This window comes from Cyclopterus lumpus, chromosome 16, assembly GCF_009769545.1.
Source record: "Cyclopterus lumpus isolate fCycLum1 chromosome 16, fCycLum1.pri, whole genome shotgun sequence".
Classification (NCBI taxonomy): Eukaryota; Metazoa; Chordata; class Actinopteri; order Perciformes; family Cyclopteridae; genus Cyclopterus; species Cyclopterus lumpus.
Window position 1 is genome coordinate 5,129,743 of NC_046981.1, and position 17,343 is coordinate 5,147,085.

Here is a 17,343-nt window from a genome sequence, read left to right on the forward strand (position 1 = left end):
GTGTTGAAAGGAAAGCGATGAACATGTGGCAGAATGTGTGTGTGTGTGTGTGTACTGTATCACAAGGTCTAAAGGGGACTTTTGTTATGCTTCTAGGGGTCAGCTTGAGTCACGGAACATTTCTTAGAGGTCTGCACAGGGCTGTATTTTCTATCTCACACCCAACTGCTCCTGCAGGATGTCCGACCATTAGAGCCCCATCATACAGATGCACCATCACACCACCTTCTGCAGGGAGTCTTGATCACTTGAGTTCTATTGTAAATCTGTCTGGAAACATTTGTTGCAAGCATGTCTTAAAGACATAAACTGCCTGGATGACCTGCAACTTCTTGCCGTTAAACTCGGACAAACCACCTTAGAAATCAATTATTTAATAATACAGTTATTCTAGATGGCATTGCCCTGGCATCCACACCACCGTAAATAATCTCGGGAGCCATGTTTGATCGGTATATAACTCCTGCATAAAACAAATTTCAAGAACTGCCTTTTTTTTTTCACCTATGCAACATTGCAAAAAATGAAATGTGTTCATGCGTTTGTTACTTCTGGACTAGACTACTGCAATTCCTTTTCATCAGGTTGCTCTACTAAGTCTACTAAATCTCTCCAGTTGATCCAGAATGCTGCAGCTGGTGTTCCAACTAAAACTAAGAAAAGAGATCACATTACTCCTGTATTAGCTGCTCTGCACTGGCTGCCTGTAAAATCCAAGAATCTAATTTTAAATCCTTCTCCTCACCTACAAAGCCCTAATAGGCCGGGCACCATCATATCTTAAGGAGATTATTGGACCCCATCAGCAGAGGGCTGCGTTCCCAGAATGCAGCGCTATACTTGTGATTCCCAGAGTTTTAAAAAAAGGTAGGACGGGAGCCAGAGCCTTCAGCTATTAAGCTCCTCTTCTATGAAACCAGCTTCCACTTTCAGTCTGGGGGGCAGACACAGTCACCTCATGTAAGAGTAGACTTTCCTCTTTGATAGCGCTTATAGTTAGGGCTTCCATAGCCTGTGTATATACACCTTAGCCGTGGAGCCTGGATTTATTTTATTATCACTGATACCATTAACGCATTCACTATCATTATTATTCTATTATAACTATTGGAGCTGTTTTTAATAGTAGTTTTTCCATCAGTATTCTGCTCATTATATGAATCATTTATCTCATATGCATTGAATGTGTTGTTTATTCTATGCACATGACATCTATCACGCTTCTCCTCTTTTGCTCTCCGTGAGGTTTCGTGCCTTTTTTTCCCCGTTCTTCCTTCCGTGAAGAGGGTTTTTAGTTTCTCCTGTTCCAACGCGAGGGTCCTGGGACAGGATGTCATATGTTCTCTATATTGAAAAGCCCTCACATTTGTGATATGTGATTTTGGGCTATTGCAAAAATACATTGAATTGAACTATTTGAGAAAGAGGAAACTGTGTTGATTAAAAACGGGTTCAGGGCAATATTAATTAAGCAGATGGCTATTTAGCTAGCAGTTGGTGCCTTTATGACCCTATGCAACTCGAGCTATGAATCTGATACATTTCTAGTCACACACCCTTTAGCCAGTTGACAGCAGCCTGTCCTATAATCTAAACGGACCAATCACAGGTGAAGTGGCTTCTGAGAGATGATACAGGATAGCACAAAGCACCCCGTCTTGTTTAAAAAAAAAACCTGCATATTATATTTAAAGCAACATTTTCTTTTTACGTTAACAAATCACCCAAGACTCTGCCAGATGGTCACATCTCTTTCTCAACTACCACACCCGCCTAAACCCACCCGAGCATGCCGTCCCCCTGATTCCCACCCATGCTTCGCTGTAACGCATTAAGCTACCTCCCTCTCCTCCACACCCTTGCCCAGCCCCAGCCCCAGCCCCCTCCATTCGACCCCCACCCTCATCGTGCACCGCTGCAGCCCAGAGCATAAAAGGCGTCTAATTCAAGAATTGGCACGGATCCAACTCGGTGTCCGTGGACTTGTGGAGAACCCATTGAAGTGAACGTACTGACCGTAACCCATGACATGTCAATTATTCTGCTATATATGTTTTAACAAGCCAGGCGCCTTATGTGAGAATCTTTAGCTTGACGCTGTGAGTTATCAAAACTTCCTTCGTTAAGGCGACCTATAGAAATGTGCTGTTGTGAGACAGAAGGAAGGGGGGGTGGGGGGGTGGGGGTGGAAAGATGAGTTGCCTGCTCAACTGTATTGTTTTCGCTGTGGGCCAGCGATTCGCACCAGCATTCAGCTCGCTAGGCATAATTGATGTATTTTTACACAGGCAACCAACAAATCATCTTGAACTTGAGCATTAAAATAGTCTCGTCAAGTCATTAGATTACACCAAAGAATCAATTTTACACTGACAAACAAACACTGATTTGGTATTCCACGTAACTCTTAACATTACAAATATTTCTAATTATGAGCGTCTCAAATGAGAGAGTGTGTGTGTGTGTGTGTGTGTGTGTGTGTGTGTGTGTGTGTGTGTGTGGGGGGGGGGGGGTGTTGGCTGTTGTTTCTGCGGCAATGCAACACTGAAGACGGGAGAAAGAGTCGAACAGAGCATCTCTGTCTCCTGTTTTAATCAGCAGATTAGATGGTAGTCACTCCTCACTGGATGTGCTTGTTGCACATGTTGATTAGTCATTAATTGGCAGCTTTCATTATTTGAGAGCAGCAGCGTAAAGTGGGGCTATAAGAGAGGGCCTGATGTCATGCCGGTGGAGGCTGAATAGCACCAGTCTATGAGAGAAAGGCCTTTTGGAAAATTGGACAGGGCCTAATTGGATGAGGATTTCATTGGGCTGCTTGGGAGCACTGGTCTTATGCAATGGCGTAGATGAATGGACGGAGCTTGGGAGAAATTGTGCTTGTGCACAAGTTGGCTGTCATGGTGGCCCCAGAGGGCTGCGTTAAGATGGATTTGCCTTCTCATGGCGCCATCTTTACTACACCTGTCGGTAGCACGGCACCTCTTTTAATAGCCGATGCTGTAAAATACAGATAACTGTTGCATTAGACCTTTTAGTCCGGAACGTAAAGATGCGTTGCGGCACGGCAAAAGTAAACATCAAACCCAAATAAAACCGTTGTGTTAAGATAAGATAATCCTTTATTAGTCCCCGCAGTGGCGAAATGTACCTTGTTTCAGAAAAGGGCTGGAGCTCTATGCGACCCATCGAGGAGAAAGGGGAATGGGATTTATTTGGCTTACTTACTCTAGGGAATGCTAACAAACTTGGCGAGCTGAACATCATATTAAAAAGGACTTAACGAAAGTCCTGTTCCTGAGTACACTAGTCTAAGCCCTGATCGCTTCTAAGTCTAGGTATAATACTAGAAAACCAGAGGGCAGAAAATGCAATTATGTACAACAAAATACATGCGTACATGTTCAGAAGAGCTGTATTTGTAGCGTGAGAGGCACTCAGAATTAGGTTAAGGACAGTACTATAATTCAAGAACAGAAACATGCCTGTGTTGTTTCACTCTGGGATTGTTTTTTTTAAAGGGGTGGGGTGGGCTTTTTGTTTTTAACCGTACGGTACATCTACCAAAGCCAACTAACCGTGGTTTGTTTTGATTTGGTATTGCAGATTCCAGCTGGTACGGTGAGACAGATCCCCAGAGGGAGAGCGACAGAGATAGAGACAGCGAAACGAGGAGAGAGAGAGAGAGAGAGGGTTGCTATAGGAAGAGGGGGGCAGACAGACAAAGATAAACCAAGGGACAACAGATATGTAGAGATAAAGACAAGAGAACACAAGAACAAGGGGAGAAATGGTGCACATGTGGGTTTTTTGTGGGGACCCACTTTTTAAAATGACAAACCATCACAACCACCAAATAAAACCAGAGATTATGCATGCAATTTCATGCATGCGTTATTAAAAACATACATACACCTATAATACCTTTAAAAAAGGGCCCAACGGAATGCACTTTTCCTTCTTTTCGTTTCCTCTCATCGTTGAATCAAACGCTAGCCGTTTTCACACGAGACTAAATGTTATAAGTAGGCTACAAGAGTCCTAACAATACGGATGTTCAGGTTCCCTCGTGTGGCCCAAAGGTGTACTGCAGAGATGAATGTTAAGACTACGGAAGAAATCCTGCCAATCGCCTGCGGCCCACCTGTGGGTCCCGACTCCGGCCTTTGGGAATGACTGCGTTTAATGAGACGATTTGGTCTGGCACGCCCCCCCACACCCCTCCCCCTGTGCCTCCACACCACATTACCTGCGGTCCCTCAGGTGTTCGGTTACCGACAGAATGAAGGCAACATTCTTGCCTCTCACGGAGGCTTTCTGTTTCAGCCACATTTGAACTAACACCAGACAGTGAGAAACCCGACCCATTGTACATGTTGGTGGTTCGACAAGCGAACGTTGCGTCACACGTTGGTTTCACACGTGAAAGCGGTGAGAATCGGGCGTGTGTGTTGGGCCCACATATCTACAGCACGGAGGGGGAGGATGAAGAACAATAATAACACCACAAAGTTTTCCTCTGGCAAGGGTTTCAGTTCTTAGAAATGATTCCTTGCAAAGCAAGACATGATTACTCAGCAGTTATACCAGGAACGCAAAACGTGAATTGGCCTGCATTGTCAACTGTAAGTGGTTACATGAGTCTTATGGGCTGTTGCCTCGTGGGTATGTATCAACTGAAACTGTCTCAGCGCTTTGAGGCCGAGCATGTGGTCGGACAAACATTTTTAACAGAAGAGAGGGGGACTCGTTTCTGGAAATGAAAAAAAAAATGTATGCAACAATACAGACTTTAAGCCAAAGATTTAGCCAAAACACAAAACTTCCGTGGTGTACTTTTTGACCACTGACAGCCAGCTGAGCGTTTTGGTACAGACGGTGAAGGGGCTCTGCTTTCTAGCCAGTCACTTGACTGACATGAACTGTGCTGCGGTCCCCCAGCCAGCTTAGGTTAATGGTGTCATGACATCAGGGAGGGGGTATTAACAGTGTATAAGCCTAGAGTAACTACTGCTGAATGACTGCTGGCTGACGCAAGACCCAATAGAATGCTGCCTGGAGCACGACCACAAGCTCTTACACCCCCCATTACCAGCTAAAAGGATATCTCTGCCACTTTACCCCGTAGACGGCAGCTGAAGCTAGGAGGCACACAAAGCAAAAGGGGGCGAACCAACCTCACGTCCATCAAGAAAAGTGCTTGCGTTTTAAAAAAAAATGAGGCTCAGGGTTTTTGGGGTTGTGCAACAAATCTCTGGAGTATTTTCAAATCAGAAATCGGAGTGTAGGCAGCTCGAAGGAAGTATAATTATGTGCAAAGAGTGCAGTCAGCATGCCTTTTAGCAGCATGCAGTCTCGCAGAGTTCATGCCCCGTCATGCCTGTGCTTACTGAGCATGGACTTGAAATAGCAGGGCCGGTGCTGAGAGGGGGTGGGGGTGGGTGGGGGGCGAAAGGAGCCGGGGCTAAAGGAGCCGCAGCGAGAGCGGTTGCCATGTGCACGGAGATGTGACCACAACACAATTTAATGAAAGAAAACTAGAAATAATGGGAAATGAGAGGGTGGGGCAAGCAAAAGAGAAATCCTCTTTGGCTATGATAAATGGTGTGTTGAAGAAAATAAAGATGACACAACTATGGCATGTTTTATACTGTATGCAGCGGTCCACTCGGCATGTCATACAGACTCAAGCCCACTTTACTCCGGCGTGTGTCGCCCGGTTGAGCGGCACATCGGCGGGGTTGGCCAGATTGTGTGTGTGTGTGTGTGTTTGGCTTCAGTGACTCTAGGAAGGTTGCTCAGCGAGCTTCGCCGGCCTTCACTATGAAACGTGCGTTGTGGTTACATTCAAGAACATACCAACACGGATAGGGTTTTTAAATAATCCGGCAGTATTTGAGCCAGTTAAGTGTGGAAAGATCACCAGACAGAGAGACTAGTTATCCTTCAAACAACCGAAAATGTGCAGCGACAGAACGGATGCATCCGTCCCTGAACGCCTCCTTCCAGTCCGGCATTCTGAACACACGGGGCAACATCAATAGTTCCCAGAATAATATATTATGTCGGTTACGCAACTTTCTGCAGAGACACACTTGCAGCCAATAGAGAGATTGATTTGGAAGAGGGCCTAAGTGAGAAGGGCAGATTAGACCGCGCATCTGTGGGTTTTTTTTTCTCCATCACAACCCTGAGACGAGATGATGATCAGGATCTCTCTCCATCGTCCGTGCACGCTTTCTACTTTTGTATTACCGTCGTTAAACGGGGTTTCCCCAAAGTATTGTGTAACTGAGAAATAATACGGTATCGAAGCAGGCTTCTGTTGCAAGTATCCCTGTGATAGAATAGGAGAGTGGAGCACCTACAGGTAGCCTTCAGTGAAGGTTTTTAAAAAGGTGAGTAAGTTACACCGATGAATCAAGCAACTCAACTCTCAGAGTTCAATATAAGACCTCCTAACACACTCCCTCGGAGTTACATATTGATTCAGTAATCCAGACCCGCCTCACAAGTGCACTGCTGACTTACAGGCAGCTCAGCGATTCCGAAAAAAAAAAAAGTGTTCCTCTAATTGTGTTAAACACTCCAAAACGGATTTGAACTTCACAATTCACACACTTTACTGCCTGCCTGCCCCCCTCCCCCTGGAACCCACCGAAGGATCCCATGGGGGACCCCAAAGCCCTATCTGGGAACCACTGCAGTAAGGCTGCATGAGTATTCCTGGGAAAACGTCTCTCTCTTTCTCTATCTTTCTCTCCCCACCACCCCCCAAAAGCAAATGCTGCCAAAAGGATAAGGCGATAAAAACGAGACTGGCGAAATTCACACAGAATTGTGTGTGTGCGTGTGTGTGTGTGTGTGTGTGTGTGTGTGGGGGGGGGGGGGGGGGGGGGGGGGGGGGGGGGTGCTGCTGCAGCCCTACTGGATAGAAAGTAGGCTATGGGCCAATGTAGACTGCCGTTACGCAATCGTAAACAAGACAGGCTGCTGGGATCAAAATATTGCTCCCCGGGAGACGCTCCTCACCGCACAGGTTGTAAATTAAGAAAGAAAAAAAAAAAAGGTGCAGAAACGTGCACGTGATTCAGAAGCTTGTCGGAAGGCGTCCGAACTAACCCCGCAACGGGTCCACGGTGGGAGCTTCTTCTTGTTTCCCCCAGAACACAGTGAAAGTTAAACGCAACAGAATTAAAACTAGTTTAAAAAAAGTTCAATGACAGGACGGAGAGGAGAGCAGCAGCAGCAGCAGCAGCGCGCGCGCGCGCCCTCTCCCACACCGCACACACGTGTGTGCGTGTGTGTGTTTGTGCCGCAAATAAACCAGTGCGTCATCACAAACAACACGTTCAACTTTTGAGTGCACGCGCTCACTGCCGACTCTCCGCGGACTTGTTTTTGTTTGTTTGTTTGTTTGTTTGTTAGTAACATTAAGAACAGCGCCTTCATCCGGTAACGTGCACTCACCTAACAAGCAGGATCAGTTGAGGCGGGTGACGCCCCCCCCCCCCCCCCGACACACACACACCCCTACACCCCCCTCGAGACAAACACGCAGCGGCAGGCAGGAGCTGACGGGACACTTTGCTGCTTCGGATCAGTCCGCGGTGGTCAACATTCCCGGTCTGGACAGAGAGAGACAGCGGCAGGAGGAGGAGGAGGCGAACACTGTGGCCGCAAAGGCTGCAGGGAGCTCATCTCATGCTGCCGGGGAGGATACACTCACACACACACACACACACACGCACGCGCAGACTCACGCGCGCGCACACACGCTCGCAAACAACAACTCCCCCTTGGAGTAGACCACGCCCGCAAAGTGAGGGGCGATTAATGCGGCGTTCGCGTTTTATGGGAATAATGGCGTGTTTGGGGAGGACCCCGTCGTTGTTTGAGGGGTGTTGCGTTTACGGAACAGACAGAACAGCTGTACCTGCACCGTGAAACTAACGGATGAAAGAGGGCGGCGCACAGTGTGCACTCAAGATCTTATATTATATTATAGTTATATGTTCAAATTGTTGAGTTGTTTTGACAAACTCTTTTTAAATACTTTTTTTTGGTTTATTGTTATGGAAAACAAATGTACGGTCTCCTCCATAAATCTTTTTAAAAATCTGATCTAAAGGTAGTGACACTAATGAATCCAATCTTCCTTTGTTCATTTTATAAACACCCTTTAAAAAGTGCATAAAATAACTAAATCAGCTTGTAATAGCTCTAACACCATTACTATAACAAGCTTTATTTCATACCCCAGTTTTCCATAAGTGGCAGATTTAAGGGACAGGTTACTTAAATGTAGTGACAAGTTGGACACTGATGAAGGGGTTCCCACGTAACATGAGCTTGACTCATGGTCCGTTCAGGTTTGGCAAATGTTCCTGTCAGTGAAAACACTTTTCAAAACTAAAGTTTTATGACCAAGGTGGTCACATGTCAAGAATGAAGTGTGGTACACCATGAACCCATTGTTCTGGGCAACAGTCCATTTTTAATAAAAACGCCCTGCTCTGAGAAGCACAATCACATAAAAACACTTGTAGCTGCGAGGTGGATGTCTGTTGCACAATTCGGGGTCAAATCATCATTGCACCAGAGTTACCTTCCTGGCACTGTTGTGTTTTTATCCTTCGAAGCCTTGTAAGGATATTGCATAATATACCTTCTGATGCTTATATGACGACAGCAACAGGTGCACATTGAGCTCGGGCGTTATTGCATATTGGTTGAAAGCGTTTAGAGATTAATGAAACATTTCAAAGTGACTTGAAGCCCCACAATGCAGTCAGATAAAGCTCTGCCTCAGGCTCAAGTGACACTGCAGCGTTCCCTCTCATTTTTCATGCATGTGATATTTCAGACTTGGATTAGCTTAAATGATGAGAACACACCATGGGGGGGCTATCTTATATGACAAAAGGTCATCATTCCTGACATGTGTGTGAGTCTGGATCAGGACAACAGGGGGCCTCACACTGTGTCCCCCTCAGTGTGTAAACACACACTCAGAGAAGAGACATTGTGCAGCCATTGCATCACATACAAACGCACATTATCATGTCACTCATATTCAGGGTGCCACCACCGATGCGACAAAGCTTTCTTCTTGCGAGACCGGCGAGGAGACACAAACTAAACACACATTATGTTGATTTCGCCTCATCAGACATTCAACATCGCGCCGGCCTTTTGTTGGAATTGATTGATCAGAAAACATAGTAGACTACCTAACATCAGAACACAAAGTCAACACACACCCCTGCTGATAGTCCGCGTCACTGTGTCCATCACTCACAGGTCGGCCAGTCAACACTAACAAAGCTGTGTAATATGAGACAAGGCGGTGGGGGAACAGCTTTCACTAGAGTGGCCTGCCTTAGGCCGACTGTTATGGCAACACACTAACCAATAAGGCGGAACCGAAACCAAACCTAAATTGAATCATTTTTGTTGTACGATGTGGTGCGATCTTCTGGTAATCCTTGATCCAGATGTTGTTTAGGTTGCTGGTATGGTTCAAATGGTTTGGCACTGTAACACACGCACATAATTGCAACAAAAATAGCACTCACACCCCACCCACACACGGCGACACCATACACCCTTGGGAGATGTGTAATGCAGATTAGCATGGCCGTAGTGGGAGCATGGATTTTGACCCACAACACAACCTGTGGTCCTGCAGGAATTGACGTCTCTCTCCGGCCAACGCAGCCAAGATCACCTTTACACGCCGACTTATTCCACTGCTAGAGTCCACTTAACATCCCTAAAAAAACAAGGCATTAAATGGCAGTAATTCACTTTTTTTTGTCTGGTAACACCTTTTTGCGGTCAAACGAAGATAGTAGTATTTGTTTCTGCTGGGTGAGCCAATAGTTTTATCTCACTTGACCAGCCGATGAGACGATTTTAGAGATTCATGACAAAGACATCTGAGTGAGTATCTGCACTGTGTATTTCCCCGTGTGGTTTTGCAACTTGTGTGGCTATTTGCATCATTCCGTTGCTTCTGGGGGAAGGTGGACGGGGCACAATGACTAGTTTTTTTGGGGGGGAATGCAGGTCTGGTTGAAGTTCCCTGAGAGTCACTTCCTGTGACCACATAGTGATGAGTCAGGGTCCTGAGCTGCTTCCTGGAATAGCAGCTCTTTTGTGGTGTGGCAGAGAGAGAGAGAGAGAGAGACAGAGAGAGAGAGACAGAGACAGAGACAGAGAGAGAGAGAGAGGTTGCGATATAATTCATAAAGGACAGCAGGATAACCGCAGTCTGCATCCGCAGTGCCGGGAATGGCACAGAGAGATCAGAATGAAGCTTATAGGTTCATACGACCATCATTTTTAAACAGAGCTAAAATACAGAGAACGTCAGCTGCAAGTCAGTTTTCACTTGATTGCAAAATTGTTTATTGAATCCCAAAAAAAAAATGAAGGTAGACAAAAATGTGCAAACCTTTCCCGAAAAACAATGTGCACTTAAAACTTAAAAAGCAATAGCTTATAAAAGGTTCACACTACCAGTGAAATGACTCTCTATCAAAATATGTAATCTTCCACGGCGACGATCTGTCTTTAGTGTACAAAATATACAATGCTACGACGTGCTGAAGGCTATTGAGTGTCGATGGAACCAGAAGCAGAAATTAAATAGTCCCTTCTAGTTAGAGGAAGAAAGGACAGAAACGCTCTTGTAGTAGTAAAATAAAATAGTAGAAGTATTTTTGAGCTTTAAAACTGCAGCATGAATTAACATCAATCTCTTTAAAACTAAGATTTCAACCCTGAATATGGATGCTCTGATTCAGCATGGATATCCTTCATCCACAGTGATACCATTTAATGGCTGTGGTCCACTCTCCCTGTAGCTACTACCTCCCCTACAGAGGAGCACAGTGGAATACAAAAACACGTGCCTGAATCAAAGCCTTAGAAAACCTAAACTACTGCTTTCCTTTAGACTGGTTATATATTATTATTAGTGACTTGTTGATTAGTTAACTGATGGTTTTGCTCATGGTGACATCCACAATTGATAAACGTCCATAAACAGTGCTTCAATAATGTAGAAATGTCGAGGAAAGGCAAGGTTCATCTTCATATCTCGAGCGCATCGAGTTACATCAAAGGCACGCCAGTCATATCGCTAAGTATACGTTTCTGCCAAGTATAACTATAACTTTAGATGTTAAACAGCAGCACAGAGGTTAGAAAGTAGAACAGGAGTATATGGAGCTCAAAGGCACTCGTCAGGCACCACCATCTCACTCCTCCTCGGAGCCAAGAACTGTAGAAGTTGGCATTGTGGACCAGATCTGGATTAAATACACTTTTATACAATTAAATCAAACATTGTAAATATATCTAAGTGTACTTACGTTTTCAGTTACTTTAATTTCTTCAACAAATATTAAGTAGTTCTGGAAATCTGGAAAAATCTTCAGATCCAAATTATTGCACCCCCTATAGAACTTTTTACAGCAAACATAATATACATAACACTGGCTGAGCAACAATATTAGGCATCCATAACTTACAATAAAACAGATCAGAACTAAAAAAGCAACAAACATTTTTAAAAAATTGATCTAATAGTAGCATAAACCATTGGCACACAGTTTGTACAATGTTCCAGTTAAAACTACTGAATTCAAGTACAGATGGCAAGATTTAGGAACAGCGATTATGTTATAAAGATGGAAATCAACTTTTTCCAAAGCTATTGTTAGAAGCAAACTGAGAGATCTGATAATATGAGTGGAATTACCTGCAAACCTCTCACCTGCAGCATCTTTATCAGACAGATGTTTGTGGTGTTTGGAGAGCAACATGCAGGTAGGAGTGTTTAAATCAATAATTTAAACACTTTTATGCTAAATTCAGCATTAATTTAAACATAGTAGTAGTAAGAGCGGCCACGCCCCTTTTTGAATAATCTATTTTACCTAGACGACATGTGCAAAATTATTCGTTATTCTTATATTATTTATCATAATTTGTGTCACGCATCATATAATGTAAAGTATCCCAAAATGTTCAAATAGCATTCACAAAAAAAAAGAAAGAAAGAAAAAAAAAAAATGGGGGCTCAATCTAGTTTGCCAAATGTAGCACAATGACAAAAAAAAAGAAAGAAAAAGAAAGTGAAATGAATTGACGATGATCATAAATGTGCTCCTTGTTGCGGTCACGTCGGCTTCCCCTGCTACGGCTGAGGGAGCGTGGAGGACGTTGCTTGGATTGTTCCCAGTCGGCCGTTCACTTGGACCGTATTTGTGGGCGCAGCCACCTAGTTAGAGGAGACACAACATGTTCATGTTTGTAATTCCCCACTTTTTGGTAATAGAGCATGGCAAGCTGGAAAGAATACATCAGGTTCTGTGGCTTGTAACGGAATAAAGAAAAGAAAAAAGATTGTATAAGTGAACGGTTTGTGCTTCATAAAATCTGAGCGATGTGGTCGAGACTTCTGATTAATTTCCTAATTTCTCTCCCCCTAACCACTATGCACTCTTTCCTGTTTTTTCCTGTCTTGATTCGAACGATGAATGAAAAGCTTCCTGTCAACACTCATTTTGCACAACTGCTGACCTGAAATTGAACTTTATCTCTCCAATGGAAATATTCACACAAGCGCCACAGCATTGCTGGCAGAGGAATCCGTGAACGTGTTTCAATCCGCGATTCATTGCCAGGACGGCTTTTGTTCTGCCAGCGATGTCTTCCAACGAGGCGAGACGTGAGAAGAAAGAAGACGCTGGTTCAGATCATCTGTTGCCGTCTCTGGCTTTCTTGCCTCTCTGTTCCGTCTCCGGCCTTTTTAAACATGCATCTCATTTGTTCTCTCCATTTCTCCATCCTCTAATCCACTCATTAAGATATTCATCACTTGCTGCGCTAATGCTACATTTAAATTCTCTTTTTAAAAAAAAAAAAAGATCTTTGTTTTATGTTTTTCCCCTCTTCTGCAGACAGAATTAATGAGACAGATGAAGATTTGGAAGCCAGTAGGCTCTAATGTCATTTTAATTGTGAGGTGTAACACTAGACTCTCATCATTGCATTTTCATGAAGCAGCTGTATAATTCACAGTGCTAATGCAGAATAGATAAAGGACGTCGGAGAGTTTCTGCAACAACTTTCACTCTTATAGAAATAGATGGTTTCTGGGTGTTTGTACCTTTTTGAGCCTCTCCGCAGCAGATCCGGATCGAATAGCCTCCAGCATAGCATCCCTGGCCAAGGCAGGGTTCGTGGGGGTGTTTGCACCTGGATGTACCCCCACAGTGCTAGGCTTACCCTTGGGCAAGACAGGGGGGGGAGGTGGTGGTGGTGGGGTAAAGACAGGAGGAGAGGTTCCAGTGAAAGGGCCTGCACCTCCCTCCATCTCAGAGGTCACGTTCCTGGACTTCACAAGCTCATCGGCCGCCTCAGATTTGGTCTGTGGGACACAAAGAAGTGAGACGATGGTAACTCTATTCACACAAACACAGACGGGAGCCGCCACACAAGTACATTTGAACTCACACGCACGGCCTAACAATATTTTTTACTCAAAGCAAATTATTTTCTGTTCTACTCTTTCTGGATTTGATGTGTTGCAAATCCATAGTTTGAGTTGTGCCGTTTATTTTAGTAACTCCGTTGCACGTGGTCATCCAGTTTTCTTAATGTATTCACTTTTTCTATGGCATACATCTTTGAGTCAGCTTTAGTCATGCAGCATTCCAGAGATTCCACCTCTGGCGAGGAACCTCCACAATTGAACCGCAGATGTTTCAGCTCCGGCAGCACCTTTTTTTTTCTTCCTCTACGTGGATTCTTACACGACAAGCAAACCACAGCTCACAGTCCGCACTAACAGATGGAAATAGACACTCGTGCTTGTTTTGCTTGGTTCACGCATTGGTCCTGTAATAAACGTACTTCAAGTTTGTTCTCTTAGCATGTAGCCGCACTAGCAGCTCTGTGAGTCAGGAGTATTTTTTTACCTTCTTCAGCCTTCCGGAGCTGCTCTGGGCTCTGATGGCAGCCAGGAGAGCAGACCTCTCATTCTCCTCCTCACCATGAGAGGCTTTCTTCATGCTGCTGAGACCAGAAGTGGTTATCTAATAATGAAATAAACAGAAGAAAATCAATACACCGTTACCCTTCTTGTCTTGTTAAGAATACAGTGAGTTTCCATTACCGGCAGATTGGTAAATGATACCTCGCCGTTTTCTTCCAGTTGCCATTATAATGGCACTCTCGTTATCATCAATACATCCATCCATCCACCCCTTTACTGCGCTAAGTTCATCTCACCCTCTTGAGCCTGTCTCTGCCTCCGCCGGTCTGGATTGCGTCCATCAGGCTGCTGTGGAGAGACGTGTCTTTCTCAACAGATCTGGAGATCACTGGTCTGAACTTTTGAACCGGCCCAAACAACGTTACTGGCTCAGGGGTCACACCTTTGGCTGACACTGTGACAGAAGGTTGTGGTTGTGTCGTGGTGACTGCCTTGGTCGTGGTCTGAATATGAAGAAGTGGAGTATTGAGTACATCGGAAATTTACAGTGATCATTTATTTTATTTTTTACATGGCCCAATACAGGTTTTACTCACACTTTTCAGGCTTTGGGATACGGTCTCTGGAACTGTGGGTGGTTTGGCAGATGAGTGTGCAGGACTCCTTTGTGCAGGGCTGGGGCTTCTGAGCCGAAATTGTTTAACAACATTGCTGTCATTACTGGCGATCGTGTCTTTTTGTGTGGGCCCACCAGACTGAAGGTGCTTAGTCACGTCTGTTTCTATTTCCAGCGTATTAGAGCTTCCTCTGGTGGATCCAATACGACTTCCGAACCCTCCCCTGTCCGGTCTCGCTCCTCCAAAATTGCTCTGGCTATCCGAAACATGCTGTGGGTAGCTCATAGACCACTTAGGATCAGGCGGGTTGGATTTAGAAGCCGAGTCATTCTCCTTATTGTCTGACAAAGACGACTGGGAAGAGTGGTGTGGATTCACTTTCATGTAGCGACCCGATCTCTGGAAACCGACGGTCTGGGATGTCAAAGAAGCAGAGCAGTCGAGTACGTTAGGGAGAGAGTTGGGTTTAGCTGAGGGGTGTATTTGGTGCTTTGGGGTGTATTTAGTGATGGCCGACGCCACGTATTGGCTTGAGGTACGTCTGGAGGGTTTGAGAAAGGACAGGTCTCTGTTCAGGTCTGGAAGTAACGGAGGGGGAAGGGCGGGCATATTACTTGGCTGTTGAACGCTTTTGGACACTGAGATCTTGCTCTCCATCTCTTCCCACTCTTCTTTTGCAACGTTGGCGGCTCTCACTGGCTCTGTAGCTCCTTCTCTGACCGTCTGTTTAGGCTGGGCTCTCTCTGCATGTTTATAGAAGGAATTGTGCGTCGTTTTTAGCTCCTCGGTGTTACTGCTTTTCAAAGTTGTCAGCGAGATTGCAGCGGGAGTACTTTTCAGGCCACCTGTGCTCTCTTTAGCCTTGTCAATGAGATCTTTGCTGTGGGGCACAGCACTTTCTTGTCTCTCATTTGAGCTCCAGAAAGCTTTGGCTTTTCCCAGAAGAGGAATGCCCTCACTGGAATTGATCCCAGAGTCTAATGAACCGCCAACTTTGTTACGTGAGATACCCCCTTTCACCAGGTTTCCTTGATCGTCAATCTTAATGGCACCGACAGTTAATTTGACAGCTGGCTCCCCCGTAGCAGCATGCATGACAGCAGGTTTGGGAGGGACCACAGTGAAAGTTTTCATACCGAAGCGTGACGTGATGTTACGAGTGATTTTCCCATGAGCGGCAGCATTTGGGCTGGAGTTGTTTTGGTAAACTCGGTGCATCTCTTCATCTCTCTCCGCAGACACTGATCTCTGACGGGTTGGTGGAAGAACGGGTTTCCTCTCTTGAAAAGACTGAGCGTTGCTTTTCACAGGATCGGGTTTTATCTCAGCGCCCTTGCCGTGTTTCCGAAGGTCAACATTGGGTTTCGCCGCCGATGTTGTTCCATGCTCTTTCACGCTGTTGGTCTCAGTGGCGCTCGTCTCTTGAATCTTTGTTCCCGGCATCTTTTTTTCTTTTTTGTCAGCTATAGATTTATTCTCCAGTGACTTCCTATGCTGATCGGGTTGAGACGGCTGCTTAGTATTTGCACCGCCGCTTTTATTACTGTCAGCAGCTGTGCACGCATTGTTGTTTTGGTTCTGAGGCTCCACTCTGGACTGGTGACGAAAGCCTGGACCTGTGATAAGATGGGGGAAGAAAAAGTCAAACAGCGTGATCACAAGCACGAATGTCTCAATGGACACATTCATACCTTTCACCGTACCCTTTCTGCCAGCTGGCTCCATCCTGGTGAGTGGCACAATGTGACGTTCATAGTCCTCCAGTACTTCATCTATGGCTGTGACTGGCACATCCATGTCCACGACAGACACGGGCACCTCATTACTATCTGTTGACGTGGTATAGGGGGTACCCTTCGATGACACGATATCTACGTGATCTGGAAAAGCGGAACAGGTCAAGGAGTTAATACATAATACTTTAGTGCTTTGGACACCATGGCTATTTAGGGTACGCTAAACTGAGTTTGGAATGGTCACTTTTCGACACCAATTTAAGATTAGGGGTGGACTGTGGCCTTTGCCATTGACCCTCACCTGCAAGGTCCGCTTCAAAATCAGCTAAAGTCTGATGGAGCTGGGCTGTGAGCTCTGGGTCATCTTCATAGCCGTCTTTTAACTTGCCTGACTTTGCCTGTGGGCCGATGTCATTGTGTCTGAGGATGGTACATAAAAACATGTGTCACATGTCTGCACATATATACACACACACACACACACACACACACCACCACCAAACAGCTGTTATGAACTGCTTTTTTAAATACAGTTTAATAGTAGGAGAAAGAAAATAAACATGTGAGCTTTATACATTTTGTGCTTGTTGAAAGTTGAATTTCATTTTATTAGAGCCTGTTGGCTTAGGTACTTGGAGCTGTAAAGATATTATTACCACAGTTTGAACTTCCTTGACTCTCTTCAAGGGTTCAACAGCGCAGTCTCATGTCTTATTGGCACATTAGCTATAACAAATTGCAACAAGAAGGCCAAACCAAATAGAAGAGACTTGGATTGGTCCTCTTTTCCTCAACGGTTCTGAGAAAACCGGGTTATAGAGCTTTCCTGGAACAAGGTTCCTGTTCCAGTTCCTCTGAGAAATCGATCCAGGATCCCTGGTCTGGGCACATTACCATACACATTTCACAACAACTAGAAGGTGAAAAGTGATCTGGGGCAGCATTAATTTTCCACAAAAGCCTTTGAATAAGGGCCTAG

The 17,343-nt window shown here is 45.0% G+C and overlaps 2 protein-coding genes across 3 annotated transcripts in view; both read right to left on the minus strand.

The window, feature by feature from the left end:
* The window catches only part of grb10b (growth factor receptor-bound protein 10b), a 51,315-nt gene extending 43,520 nt beyond the window's left edge, over window positions 1-7,795 (minus strand). The window contains exon 1 of the mRNA XM_034554440.1: window positions 7,471-7,795. The gene's annotated coding sequence lies outside the window, so the exon portion shown is untranslated. The remainder of the gene's footprint in view (window positions 1-7,470) is intronic.
* Window positions 7,796-10,395: 2,600 nt separating this feature from the next.
* The window catches only part of cobl (cordon-bleu WH2 repeat protein), a 51,166-nt gene continuing 44,218 nt past the window's right edge, over window positions 10,396-17,343 (minus strand). Inside the window, exons 13-19 of one of the 2 annotated variants that reach the window (XM_034553349.1) lie at window positions 16,666-16,784; window positions 16,332-16,508; window positions 14,608-16,244; window positions 14,308-14,514; window positions 13,995-14,111; window positions 13,184-13,444; window positions 10,396-12,292 (exon numbers count right to left, since the gene is read on the minus strand). In XM_034553349.1, the coding sequence (XP_034409240.1) occupies window positions 12,209-12,292; window positions 13,184-13,444; window positions 13,995-14,111; window positions 14,308-14,514; window positions 14,608-16,244; window positions 16,332-16,508; window positions 16,666-16,784 (2,602 nt within the window). In that variant the 3' untranslated portion in view covers window positions 10,396-12,208. Of the gene's footprint in view, window positions 12,293-13,183; window positions 13,445-13,994; window positions 14,112-14,307; window positions 14,515-14,607; window positions 16,245-16,319; window positions 16,509-16,665; window positions 16,785-17,343 lie in introns of both variants that reach the window. The other variant, XM_034553350.1, reaches the window with a different exon arrangement.